This window comes from Uranotaenia lowii, chromosome 1 (genome assembly GCF_029784155.1).
Source record: "Uranotaenia lowii strain MFRU-FL chromosome 1, ASM2978415v1, whole genome shotgun sequence".
Lineage (NCBI taxonomy): Eukaryota > Metazoa > Arthropoda > Insecta > Diptera > Culicidae > Uranotaenia > Uranotaenia lowii.
The window spans coordinates 169,726,339-169,741,493 of NC_073691.1; the positions used below are offsets into that span (position 1 = coordinate 169,726,339).

The 15,155-nt window shown below is 39.8% G+C and overlaps 1 protein-coding gene across 1 annotated transcript; it reads left to right on the forward strand.

Moving 5' to 3' along the window:
- The first annotated feature begins 1,691 nt into the window (after window positions 1-1,691).
- On the forward strand, window positions 1,692-8,095 carry LOC129738141 (aminopeptidase N-like). Its single transcript, XM_055729324.1, has 5 exons — window positions 1,692-1,887; window positions 2,887-3,973; window positions 6,111-7,688; window positions 7,752-7,830; window positions 7,907-8,095. Exons 1-5 carry the CDS (start codon window positions 1,692-1,694, stop codon window positions 8,093-8,095), a joined length of 3,129 nt encoding a protein of 1,042 aa, XP_055585299.1.
- Window positions 8,096-15,155: the final 7,060 nt, after the last annotated feature.

The following is a 15,155-nucleotide window of genomic DNA, read 5'->3' on the forward strand; positions in this document are numbered from 1 at the left end:
TTGTCTTCCAAATACAGAGCATGTGAATTTCTAACTCTCTGAATAAGTTTGTTGGAAATTTGGACTGATTGTATCCCTCCAGCAGAGATGCCAATGTGCCTGATTTTTCAGGCATTGCCTGATTTTTCGAGGCTCTGCCTGACAACCTGATAAGCCATTGAATGTCCCTGATTTTTGAAAATATGCCTGATTTTACCTGATTTTTGCGAATGTCATGAAACATGGGTAGTGAGGAAATTTAGTAGGTACCTACCACCGCTGAAGTTAGAAAGTGAAAATGTGGCTGAATCAAAGCAATCGAAACATTCCCGTTAATTCTTATTTAAAAATGAGATTTAAATGGATTCCTTCGATTGCTTGATGCAGTAGAATTATTCAACCAAGCAACACATATAAGAGTGAAAATGTGGAGCAATGACCAAAAAAAAGGTCATCACTTTCAGCGAAATTTCCGTTACTTTAACGTAGCCTGATTTTGCCTGATTTTTCACGCCTATTTTCGAAGAGACATTCGGAATTTACTGAAAAACCACGTTTAACATTCGCGTTGCCATTTGAAAGACAGCAGATCATTTTGACGATGTTGAAGAATTCTGGACACTTGGCATTTGCTAGCACTCCACTCCAAAAATGATCTAGCCTTTCTTTGCTACGATCATAATTATCAAATTTATCGCCTCTGTCAATCACTCCGGAATACTGCCGTACTGCTAAATCTGCCGAGGTCCACTAATGCGTCTAGTATCGGTCTAACACTAATACCACTAACATGCAAAACAAGCCTCGGAAACGCAAAAAATCAAAGGGCGAACGATAATTACATGAGCAACGTACACTGGAGTAAATTTTTAAGCAGATAATAAACTATGACGTTTCAATTTCTTCAAATAAAGTAAGGCTCATTATTTTTCCCTGATTGGTGGAAAAATTCCCTGATGTTCCCTGATTTTCCCTGATGCAAATTGGATTCCCTGATTTTCCAGGTTTTTCTAGGTAGTCGACACCCTGTGGTTGGTTTCGCGGACGACGTCGTGCTACTAGCGACGGGTTACTCGACAGACGTCGTCCAGCTAAGAGCTTCAGAGGTTGTAGAAGCGGTGGAGAGCTGGATGCACTCCAAGAATTCGCAGTTGGCTCACCACAAAACCGAAATGGTCTTGATATCAAACCTGATTTCACCGCAAACAGGCAGGATTACAGTTGGATCATGAACTATCGAATCAAAGCTCGAGCTGTATGCAAGTTGAGTATGTATGCAAGAAGGCGGCAACAGCAACGGCCGTACTCACGAGGATAATGGCGAACAACTCGGGGAACCGAAGTTGTCAGCGGAGGTAATTTCGAGTGTGGTTTCGTCAATCCTTCGATATGGAGGGGCGGCCAGGAAATCTGGCCTTAACATCCAGTGTAACCAGCAGAAGCTGAACAGTGAACAGAAGCGAATGAATTTACGGGCCATCAGTGCATACCGGCACCATTTCGTCGGAGGCTGCATGCATTGTAGCGGGAGTCATGCCCATTTCGGTTTTGTCGGTGGAGGACTCCTATTGCCACAAAAACAGAGGCACGCAAAACGTGAGAACTTAAGCCAGGGACCATGACCAACTGGCAGCAGCTGTGGGACAGCTCAGAAAGAGGAAGGTGGACCCATCGTTTGATCCCAAACATCAAAGCATGGCGAAGTGTTCGACATGACGCACATGACATGCGGTGAAACGGAGGAGACACTCGAACACGTGGTATTCTATTGTCCAAGATTTGAAGAGGAACGTGTCAACATATTCGCCGCTTGCGGACCAAACACAACTGCCGACAACATGCTGCAGAAGATGTGTGATGACACATCTACGGGCGATGGGCTCGTCCGGATAATCGCTGCTCTGCAAAGTAGTTGCAGACTGACGCAAGTTGCGACAGAACCTTACTAAGCTATCAAATGAACTACGCTAGACTATCAGCGTAGTTGATCGGTCCACGACGTGAAGATGACCTCGGCCGGTCAGAGTGATATTTAATTTGAATATGGAGTTTTAGCGAGTGTTGCATTAGTAGCGCATATGCTCGAAGAAAACTTCCCTTCCGAAGTATTGCCTTAAATAGGGCAGTTATCGGTTTGGATTTTTGTCTGAGGCCCGAAGTGTAATTCAGGGCGTATGAATATACGGATGAGTATATACGAGTCGACCCATTGATTCCATGGGAGGATTCGGGAGACACGGTAACTTAACGTGCCTTGGTATCAATTCGTTAAATTCCTTCTTCGAATTTACCACCTGAGTATCCAAATAAATTAAAAAAAAAAAAAAAATTAAAAACCACATACCTACAGAATGGGGGGTGTTCAGGTGTTTTATATGAATGATTAGAGAAAATATGTCGAATTTAAGTTGACCACTTTTTGATTCGAACGAAAAATCTCATATTTAGTAGCCCTTTAAACGATGGGTAATCAAATGGCTACAAAATTTATGATCGGTTCAGTTCAGCTTTACACTCACATTTCGAAGAATTGTCGCGATTACTGGGCAAGACGGTTACTGATAATAATCGGCTGCCTGAAAATTGGTAGTCTGGTGTCTGGACAGAAATAAAAAGTCCTCGGCAAGTTTGTTATCACTTCGGGGGACAACAAAAGCGGAAGCGCATATTTTTGCAACATTACAGGGGAAATCCCAACTTAGGTCAATTGTGCCAGGTAATTTCGGTCATGTCATTTCTGGTTTAATCTTAAAACCTAATCATCAATGAGGTATTTTTTCGGATTCGATGTAATGCATTTTTATTTTTATTGCCCAAGATTAGATTACGGCACGAATAAGTTGCGTGTTAATCTTTTTCGCCGATTAGAATTTATCTAATCTTAAGAAAAATTTGTGACGTAACTAGATTCATCCAAAAGTATAAATTCGATGAGCTGCCTCAATTCGAACAGTTCCCAGTTGGCAGTCATGGGTGTTTTAAAATTTTTACTTTTACTGGGGTGTGTTTCCGTAGTTTTTGCTCGACGAAATCATCCGATACGGCGGAATGAATACAGTTTGCCAGATCGGTTAACCTTCGACGATAGAGAAGATGTGGAAGAATTCAAAGAAGATTTAGTGCAAAGGAACCCACTCGAGGCTCCCTATCGACTACCGGAGGATGTTGTGCCCTACCATTATTGGGTGTCCATCCAAACCAGAGTTCATCAACGGGGAAATCGACAGTTTTCGGGAAAAGTTGATCTGTACTTCAACGTGTTGAATGAAACAAATACCGTGATTGTGCACAACCGAGGACTAACCTTGTACAAGGTGGAACTGTATGAAATTCCTATTGATGGAACTAAAGATGATGCTACCATTACCTACCCAGAATACTATTTAGATAGAGACAAGGAATTTGTCGTTGTTTCCTCGAATGATACCTTAACCTTGGATCATTACTACATACTTTGTATCGAATATGCGGGAACCATGCGAACGGATGAAGATGGTTTCTATGTTTCCACGTATTTCGATGACGATAACACTAGAAGATACCTCGGGGTAACACAATTCCAGCCCATTAGTGCTCGGTCAGCTTTTCCTTGTTTCGATGAACCAGCTCTGAAAGTGACAATCGATCTGGAAATTATCCATGGAGCTGAATACAGTGCCGTGTCCAACATGCCGGTTGAGGAAACTGTTGACTACGAGGAGGAACCAGGATTTTCGGTGACCCGATTCGAAACTACACCACCTATTTCATCCTACCTGCTAGCTTTCCTGGTGTCGGACTTCGAGTATCTGGAGGAGGAAAATCAACGCGTGTTCGCAAGACCGAATGCAGTGCAGCACGCACAGTTTGCACTGACAACTGGATTGGCCACCATCGAAGCCTTGGATGAGTACTACGGCGTTCAGTACTCCCAGTATATGCCGAAACTTGACCAGTCAGCTATTCCGGACTTTTCGGCTGGCGCCATGGAAAATTGGGGTCTATGTACTTACAGGTAAAGATTAATTCGTGAGATCCCATACAAATAATTCAAAAGAAATATTCATGAAAAGTTCATGTTCTGGAAATATTTTATGAACTATCCGGCGTTTGCGGATAGAACAACCTGAATTTGACCAAAAAATTATTAGCATGTTAGTCTTGTACCAGCTAGTATAAGGTCGATTTTTCTTTACTGCAGCGCCTCTAGTTGTCGTACCGACAAACTCATGAGTAATCAGAGTTTTGATCTAGAAGGTTTGTTCAACTAGTGGTGGAAACTTCGTCAGGTTTGGTACACGCGTTGAAAAGTTATTCAAGATGTAACGCGAGAGTCTCTTCTGCATAACCACGTTGAAACCCCAACATGGGCAGCAGGAATGATCGCCAAGGCTTCCAAACTCCCGAGATTGAAAAATCTCGTCACAAATTTTACATTGCTTACCTTAAGGAGAATGTTCCAGATAGGTTCAGATTTGTTTTCGCGGATAAATTTGCCCTTGGGCTAATGACTTGGAAAGTCATAGTGTATATTTTTCAATTGTGAATTGGGAAGTTCAAAGAAGACAGAAGTAGAAGACAGCTATTTTTTTTTGTACCTCCATACGAAAGCTTTAATTGGCATAATTGTTGCCATCGAACGAATACATTTTCCTAACTTCTTCCATATCCGCGCCTGTTTCACAAAACGAATGCTAAAAACTAAACTTTCCGTATGATTTCAAAGTGGTCGATGATTCCTTTAAATTCAGCCACAGTATTTGAAAGAACCAAATACTAGTATTTGGGTCTTTCAAATACTGTGGCTAAATTCAAAGGAATCATCAATGATCTGCCAGCAGTTCTGAGAGTGAAAGACGAACGCGTCCGATTGGTAGAAGATATATTTGACAAGTGAAGAGTACACGTCTAATGAAATGTACTTTTGAAGAGAGTATAAGCAAGTCTAGTTTACATGAATAAGAAAAGTTACACATCTGATTCTTATTACTAACCAAATGAGATTGGGGCACATTGGGTGGTATGAAAAAAACTTAGTAATTGCTTTTGCTAAACTGAATCGAGCAGTCGAGCAGTCGCTTAAAGCAATTGCTTCGGTTGTTATGAATAAAGTTTTTTTGACAGCTGTTTTCTCAGTCAGGAGCTTTTACTTTTAGAACAAGCTAGTTTGGTATGAATAAAGCTCAAATCTGAAGCAATTGCTCGACAAATCTCATAGCAATTGCTTTATTTTCTAAGCATGCTCGGTAGCAGACTTTTCCAATAAAAAATTCTTCAATAACGTCATGAACTTATCAAATTAGCAATATTTCACTTCAAAACAATTCAAAAAGGTATTTTCAACATGGATAAAGAAAAGTCGAAGTGATAACCCAACTTTTTTCATATTCCTGTCGTTATAAAATCCGTATAAAATCATTCGTCTAAGATGACAATAAACAAATCAATTAGGAAATATTTCAAATTAAAAAAAATCCGGCTATGGTGGAAGAAGTCCCAATTGACTCAAAGTAAGAAATAAATTGTAATAATTTAAAACATTATACAGATCTCTCATTTTTATATAATTTTTTATAATCCTAAGATTTAAAAAAAAAATCTAAATTAAAATGCGCGCCTATTGCCTATTTTTTTATACATCGGATTATCCCGATCCGAATACATGTGGGAGAGCTTATGATAAATATTAAATTTAGGCCATTTTTTGTTTGACAATATTCGAATATGTATTAATTTTTCTTTAAACATCAACATACGAGCACGCATTAACAAAAAATTCCGGTCGTTCTTACACCCACCACCCGCTTCGTCGACTTCAAGGCTGCTTTAGCCGTACTTTTCAATTTTCTGATCGTCTTCTTTCATTTTACTTTAGAAAACTTCAGATTCTGCTGGTTGGATAGCTCTATTATTCGAAGCAAAAGCTATGTTCTAAGACTTTAGTACACATCCGCTAAGCAAATGTTTATTCATACCAAACTAAGCAAATGCTTTGGACTTTTGCTTTGATTGATTTCGAGCTAAGTAAAAGCTACCATAGCAATTGCTAAACCTTATTCATACCACTAATTGGGAAATTCTTAACAATTGCTTATAATTTTATTTTAATATTTTATCGAAATAAACTTTTTTATTATTCCTTTACCTTCCAGAGAAGTATACCTCCTCGACGATCCTTCAGTAACCTCCTATCGTTACCGTACCTGGATCGCCACCATCATTGCCCACGAGTACGCTCATCAATGGTTCGGCAACTTGGTCACCAACGAGTGGTGGAGCTACCTCTGGTTGAACGAAGGCTTCGCGACACTGTACGAGTACTACGGTGCCAACTTGGCCGCACCCCGAATGGAATACTGGGAGTTGTTCAATTTGGAACAGGTTCAGTGGGCGTTGTATGCCGATTCCCGAATCAGCACCAGACCGATGTCGTACAGCAGAGGAGCACGAGCTCCCGAAATCGACAGTCTCTTTGACAACGTTGCCTACTCCAAGGGAGGATCGATTTTAAACATGTTCCGAGGAGTTTTGGGAGATGAAGCCTGGGCAGATACGATCCGAACTTATTTGATGGAGAACGAACTGCAGCCAGTGAACCCAGGTGACCTGGTAGCCGCAATGGAAAGTGCTACGGAAGGTTGGGGATTGTTGCCGGATGGAGTATCGATGGGTGACTTCGTGAGTAGCTGGGTCGACCAAGCCGGCTATCCGGTGCTGGAGGTTCGTCGTAATTACGCTCGTGGAGAAATTATTTTGTCTCAGGATCGATTCTACAATGACAGAATTTTGTCCAACGATCAGAGTCTATGGATTCTTCCATACAATTTAGTGAACCAATCGTTTGCAGACTTCAACGATTTGACCTGGGAATGGTTGACGGATGAGGCTGTTAGGTTGACTACTAATGTACAGGCAGATCGATGGATCATTGCCAACAAACGTCAAGTAGGATTCTACCGGGTTAACTACGATGTTCAGAACTGGTATTTGATCATCAGTGCATTGGTTAATAACTGGGCTAGCGTCCACAGACTGAATAGAGCCCAATTGCTAGATGATGCCTTTCATTTGGCACAAGCGAATCGTCTTGATTTGGAAGTGTTGCTTGATCTGATGGTATATCTTAGAAACGAAATGGAATACCCGCCATGGACGGCAGCTAGTCCGATTTTCAGTTTTATGTACAATAGGCTTCGGGGTTCTGCTAGTGAAGGAAACTTCAATCGATTTGTGGACAGTTTGACCGAAAACGTTTACAATACTCTGTCCATTGACACAGTTGGGGCGGACGAAACGAACTTGCACAAATATTTGAAACAAACTATCTCGACTTGGGCATGTACAGTTCGCAACGAAAACTGTTTGGATCGTACCAGGGCACTTTTGGAGGACACGATCCAACAAGGTGAATCAGTCCACCCCGACATTGCAGCCGTCACCTATTGTTTCGGGTTGAAGAACTCTTCCGTTAACGCATTCATTGGTGTGTTTGAAAAAATGAAAGCCTCAACCAATTTGCAAGAACGAAACATGCTGCTCGATTCTTTGGGTTGCACAGAGGTTTCAGAGTTCGCCACTGCTTATCTGTATACTGCCATTGGCACTAGTGCCGATTTCAACTACAACCTTGGAGAGCGTAGACGCGTTTTGAACGCAGTCGCAGCTGGTAGCCGTGTTGGTGTAGATGCGTTGATCGATTTCTTGATTTCTGTCTATGATTACGTCATTGCGTGAGTTGGAACATTGAAAATGGTATTCATTGGTATGTTGACGACAGAAATTTCTCTCTTCAGATACCTTGGACGACCAACATTCTACAACCAGATTTTGAACATTGCATCCAGAACAAACAACGAAGAGGAACTAGAACGAGTAAGTGTTCTTTTTTATCGATTTCTGTTTATTTCCAAAAAACTAAAAAACATTTCATTTTTCTTTTCACGAATAGCTTGAATACCTCTTGGAAACACTGAACAGTCAAATTCCTGCCGATATTGCTCAATCGGCACGACGGGCTGCAGCGGCAAATCTGGCATGGCATTCGTCCCGGGATGGACTCACGATAGCGAGCTTTTTGGAGTACTATCACCCAGAAGTTGAAACAACCACCATGACTTCCACAACTGCGGGAGCTTAAAGGTTTCCACTTGAGTAGTTTTTTCGTTCTTGTTCTGGTGTTTATAAAGAATTTTTTTTCCAAAACATTGTTTCATTTCGTACAGAGGTTTAACCCTTCGTTTCATAAAGTTACAAATATGCAACAATTAATTAAAACTGTTCTAAACATCACATTTCGCTAAAAAGTAAATTTTTTTTTCGATGGGAATAATATTTATAATTTCAAGATCACGTTCAATTAAAAAAAAAATATTTTTAGTGTTTATAGGAACCAAAAAAACCCACTAGAATCTGAAAAATATGGAATGTGGAAAAAGCCTAATTTTTCAAATTTTTGGCCTAGTGTAATTCATATTGAGAATTTTTTTTCGACTCAAAAAAAATATTTTCGTATTCCCACTAAAGTAATTTACATAATAAACAAAATTTGAGATTTTTTTTTTGTTTTTTCTCTGATACAATGGGTTTTCAATAACTGTTGCAAATATGCAACACCATGCAACGGTAGTACCCTTGCTAGTTATATGGGTTCCATAGTGTGTTTTCGAAACTTGCATCGTTAAACAGTGTATTTGTTTCCCGATGACAATGTTTTCGTTATTAATGATTTATTATCATGTTCAGGCCGTATTAAGAGGGGGGGGGGGGATGAGAAAAATTGCCCCCCCCCCCCCTGAATAAAGAGGGCCCCCGAGGTGAAAAAAATAAAAGTTTTGCTCTAAACCGTTATCAAAACTAGAAAAATATTATAAAAAGTTCAAAATTTATCAAACTTTAAACTAGGACGGGTCCGAATAATTAACTTATTTAAGATTTGTAATTCAGCGTATGTAAAACACATTATTTTGATTTTTTTTCCGCGGCCCATTGGTATAACAAATACATATTTTGAATAAAAAAAAATGTCAGATGCCTTCATAACTTGCAAAATAAGCATACACCAATTTTCAAAAGTTCTATATTATTCAACGTGATTCAAACTCAAGTACGGGGCTTTATCCAGAGAGTTTAAAAATCTAAAAACAAACAACGAATACGCTTTTTTATTTTTCCACTTGAAAATTCAGTACTATCTGCCAACATTCGATAACCGAGGTTTGAAGTATTGTTTTGCTTTTTTTTTCTTAGAGATGAATGAATGATTTGATTGAAAATTACAATGCTCATTATTTTTTACTAAAGTATGAGCCGTTTCTTATTATCAATCGACGAAAAATGCTCTTTATTTATACTATTCAACCTATTCCTGGAAGCTCTGGAAGTTGATTTTAAATTGAAACTTTTTGTTCTCGAATTTAGTTTTATTTTTATTTCTTTTTTATTCTTAAACTGATTTCAAGTTTGAATTCTAATTTTAGAATCATGTTTCAAATTCTAATGCTCATTCCGAAGAAATCTTTATTGTTCTTTTAATTTTGCCAACAAATGATATTTAATAGTTTAATGTAATTTGTAATTGGATCATTCCTTCAAAACAAAATTGAGACTTTGCTCTTCAATATCAAGTTTGTTTATTAAAACTGGCATATAGTTATGGTATGATTCAAGATTAAGAATCTTTATCAGAACCAATTTAAATACGTTTTCGGAATTGATTTGTGTTGATTTGTTCAAGGTTATGTTCAGAAAAGTTGTATAGGTAAGAAGCTTTCCATTTTGCCGCCGGTCGTGGCCTAGAGGATAGCGTTCCAGCCAGAGTCCATGAGATTGAATCCCGATCACGGCACATATAGTGCTCTTTCCGTGGTCTGGTGGTAAGATGCTAGCCATAAAATCCTTGAAAGATGTACGCCTTAGAGTTAAGTAAATTAGATCTCTTCAAAGAAACATGAAGTTTCACTGAGATCCTATATGTGTGTGTTCGTTTTTTTAGCACCTTCAAGCAAACGTAAGGAATAATTTCCTCAGTAGGTGGTATATTATCGCATAACTACTCCTAGCTAATTTCTCGAGAGCCTTTGTAGTCTAGGGGATAAGCTGGTGCGAGTCTGGTTCCGATGTGCCAGGCTGGGTTCGATTCCCGGTATCGGCGAGACAACTTTTGGGTTCGAATCCCATAAGAAGCCGACAGGTAAGATGTGTTTCCTCTTATAACTGATTATATGATTGTTTAACCAGCTGCCAGCTGGCCAGGTATATGCACGGATGCCGGAATACCTCTAAGTAACCTGATTGACTCGTTCTTCCAAAATATACCTACATACGAAGCCATGGGGTCGGTCCAAGAATGCATGTGAGCACATACTTAGGCAGAAACTGCGGTGAATCCGTGCACCCATGGTGGAAAACCAACATACATAACTACTCCCAGATACATTCTTAACTTTCCGGTGTCCAGAAATCTAGATTTGCGAAGTTCCTGTGCGAAAACTATGATTAGTGCAAAAGAAATTAGGAATAAGCATTTATTTCCAGTTGTCGAGTGTGAAGAAAAAAAGGTGTAACTGTTTCATGTTGTTGCAGATTTGCAACAATTAATATTTTTGCTAAATAACCGAAATATGTGAAAATAATATTTTTTCCTTATTTTTCCCTTCATGTATTCATCATTGCGCACTATTGAGAATTTTTTCGAGAAAAAATAAAAAATCATGAAATGAAGGGTTAAGGCTTTCATAGAATTTTCACAACTTATAGGGTTATCCAGGAGAAGTAGTAATAGAAGAGTTAGATTTTTTTTCCTGGGAAAAGCCGGCTCTCTTCCAAACTAAAGAAAATTGTTGTTTCGTTGTAAAAAGCCATTGCATTGCTGTAAATGGTTCGTTTATTTAGGAATGCTCTAAGCAAACCTTGTTGAAGGGACACATCTGTCTGGTTAAAGTGCTCGTCCTACAACTTTCTTGGCCAAATGGTCGTAAAAATTGAACCACACCGAATCGAAGCCTGGCAAGTTCGATTTATCTTTATAACACTACTTAGTGCTTTTAATTTTTATGTCCACCGAAGCTATATTTATATCACCAGAAAAAAAAAGATGCGAATCGTGGCTAGGGAGGCACCTGGAAGTTCGCCGCCGGGACCCTCGCAAGATCGTTAAAGTTGAATCGATCTTTTATGTCCAGCTGGGCGTTTTTCTGGGTAATTGTGTTTAAATTATCACTTTGAGGCACGTTTCACGGCTTCCAATGGTAGGGCGAGTAGGAATATTTATGCAGAAAATCTCACAAGATGTACTCCCGGGTGGCGCTGTCAGCAGTTTTACCAATTATCATGTTGCGAAAAATATTTGTTTTTTTTTGGGAAGAGGAAGTCAAACACAAATGATTCGCCCTACAGTTATGAATAGAAACATGTTCGTTCATTCGACGATTTTGGTGTCGTCACAAGTTAAAGAGTTTTGTTACGTGCAGGTAAAATGGAAAATAAAAACAAGTCTATTTACGCTCGTTAAATGATCGCTTGAGCGGCACTTTCATGGACAGGCCAAGTTTATTGCACAATTAAAATACCACAATTGCAAAGTTTTATAGTTTTCAATGGTCGTATCGTGCGTTTTTCCGTCGTCTTAGTGTGGAAAAAAAACCATCACACAAACTCAATAGGAGAGGGGACCATTGCACCAACATGTAACGATAATAAATTTCAAGCTAATTTGACAGGAATAAAAAAAGATTATATTTCGCCTATCATGGAGGTGTCGTAAAATATGGTATTTCTCGTTAGTCGGTAAAATTGGTTTATATCTGGCACATTTTTCAGCCAATGAGAACTGCTTAAACACGACCAAAATACGAATCACGGTTCCGATGATTTCGGAATGTATTGCTAGAAACCTTATAACAAAAATACTTAAGGCTCAATCAGAAAACTACAATGAAGCAGTGCTCTTGATTTTGCATATAATATAAAGCTTTAAATCCACATCATTCACTACATGAACGGTCTTAATCAAAATTTCTCATGCATCATCAATCATGATTCACATGAGTGTTCAGAAGAAATTTGACATCTCTACCCGAGAGATTGCAGTGGAGAGAGAGTTCTTTGCATTTGGAGTGGTTATGATCAAAATTCCATAACTGCTTAACAAATTGCAACAATTTGGAACAATGAGCATATTTTCACTCTCTCTGAGAACCGGTTTCTCTCATTTGAACTTAAACCTTCTAATTATCTCTAACAAATCGCCACAAATTATCACAAATTCAATCATTGGCTGCAAAATATGTTTGATCATTGGCGATGATACTCCGTTTATCTCAGTCCCCTGTATCTACCAGTCAAATTCTCATCGAGATGGCTAAAACAGTGAAGCTACTCCGCTTTTGAACGTGCGCGGTCAAAGACCGATAGTTTATCCCGTCGAAAACGGACATCTTACCCGACTTGGGATTTTTGTAATTTATATACATACATGGTTTTCCGTATCACGAAATAGCTGATGACAATATTCCTCCCATTCAATCGGTCCATCGCAAACCGTTCCCCATTTTCTCGGACATCCCACATTCGCCAGATCACGCTCCAATTGGTCTCACCACCTCGCTTGATGCGCCCCTGCTAGTTTGGAAGCAAACATCTGTTTTGCAGGACAGTCGTGCCGTATTCTCGCAACATGTCCTGCGTATCCGGCCAGCCTTCGCCTTCTGGATACTGGGTTCGCCGTGGAATCGCGCGAGCTCATGGTTCTTCCTTCGCTTTCACATTCGATCTCCTGCTCGCCGCCGAAGATGGTTCTTAACACTCGTCGCTCGAATACTATGAGTTATCGCAGGTTCTTCTCGAGCAATATATTCAATTTTGCATTTAAAAAACCTGAACACCTCTCATTTTGAAGTTGTGTGTGTGTAGAATGTTGCTCCTATTTTGATTTTGGAATTCACTCTTCAGTTGTCAAAATGCCGTCCAAGGAAGAAGAGCAGCGTATCAAAATTTTGCTCGCGCATCGCGAAAATCCGAGCTACTCGCACGCAAAGCTGGCAAAATTACTAAAAGTTGCAAAATCAACCGTTACAAATGTAATTAAAGTGTTTGAGGAACGTTTGTCGACAGCCAGGAAGTCTGGATCGGGGGGAAATCGAAAACCGGAAGCCGCTGAGACGACAAAGAGAGTTGCCGGTAGTTTCAAGCGAAACTCTAACCTCTCTCTCCGAGATACCGCAAATAAGCTGGGTGTATCGTCTACAACCGTGCATCGAGCCAAAAAACGAGCCGGACTATCGACTTACAAGAAGGTAGTGACTCCAAATCGCGATGATAAACAAAATACGACGGCCGAAGCGCGATCCCGGAGGCTGTACACGACGATGCTGATTGCTGACGAAGTTTGACTGCGTGGTAATGGACGACGAAACCTACGTCAAAGCCGACTACAAGCAGCTTCCGGGACAGGAGTTTTATACTGCAAAAGGAAGGGGAGAGGTAGCAGATATTTTCAAGCACATGAAACTGCCAAAGTTCGCGAAGAAATATCTGGTTTGGCAAGCCATCTGTACCTGTGGCTTGAAAAGCAGCATTTTCATAGCTTCCGGGACTGTCAACCAAGAAATTTACGTGATAGAGTGTTAAGCGTAAGGCCCGGCAATTCGGATTTGGAAAAGCGGAAGCCTAACTGAATATTTTTCCTGAATTTTATACTAATTAAACTTGAAGAAGAAATTTAATTTGATGTTTTCAATAAACAATTTCACCGATTTACACGCGTTTTCCCTTGTCCAAATCTTGACCGTATCACCCTTTATGCAATGCGATAGCGCTGGGAAGAAAATGTCAGCGGTCACAAGCTTTATTTTCGTCCTTTGTGTGCAAATCCTATGCCAAATACGTACAAATACAGGCATGTCATGATTGGAGTAGATCCTGAACTGTGAGTGTAACATTTTGCTGGGAGCTTTTGGGGTTGTCAAGCATCAAATGTCCTTTACTAAAAACGATACCGAAATGTTTTCGTAATGCCTATGGAAATCAGGTATGATTCTTAGCCGTGGAAAAAGATGAATGCTTGGAATAAACATTGTCAAAGTGCACCACGCTGTGGTGCTAGGAGACGCTCAGAAGTTAAACAAGAAAGCAGAGATTACAAACAGGTCAAGAGAATGTTTTTATTCCAATCTTAATCAACATCAAGGCCCAAGGAAGATGTCTGCGCGTTAGGTTCCGCGTTTACTCGCGTTAGCCCTGGAATGTGTTAGTGATTGTTCTGGTAAGTTATTCTGGGGTGCTGCGCATTAACTTCCAACTTTCTAGACCACATTTTGAAAAGAATCTAAAGATATGGCGATGACACGGGAAATATATTTTCCATGATTTTCAATTTTGAACAGCAAATTTTTTTTTCTTTTTTTTTCTTTAGTTAATTTGTGGAATTGATTGTACGTATGCAAACACATAGAAATCAAATTATTGAAATTGTAATAGTCGACTTTCGTATGAACAAACCCGTCTCTTTCTTCGTAGCCCTTAGACAGAAAGTTGGTGGTACTTGAATGAAGAACAATTTGCTTAAACTTTATACTGCTCCTTCAACGAGCTCACAAACTATAAAAAAGCGCCGTTCCTATATTGTTTTCCTTTGTCCACTCGAAGAACCTTGCCAAGTGTAATCTAGCTTCGGCGAAGGATTTGCAGTTTTATGAACACTTTTATTAATATTCAAATTAGCCCAATAAAAGTGTGCAAATTATTCCATCCGAAGCCATTATCAGAGAGCAGGAACGGACAGCTCTTCCTACTAGTTTGGTCATCAGGATCATAAAACACATTTAAATTTATTTTATACGACCACACTCCGCGCGGCTGCTCTACCCTTCGAGAAACCGAGATGGCCGGCCGTTATTTGATGGACGGGCGTCTGGCAAAACGAGCGAAATTGTGGCCCGTTTTTCTACGCCTTGGGGTCTCGTATTTCAATTTCCCTCTTCCAATAAAAAATGCATAAGGACCTGGATTGGGAGGCAACCGCGATAATCATCATCTGCCTTTTCTTGATTGGATGAAGTCGTCTGAGGATGAAGGCAGTCGTCACCACACCGTTCTTATTATGGTTTTGCACTTCTAATTACGGCCTCATTACAGACGTTTGCAGTTTCGAGTCCGGATCCAGGATTGTTCTATTCGATTGCATTCAATTTGCATGCTTT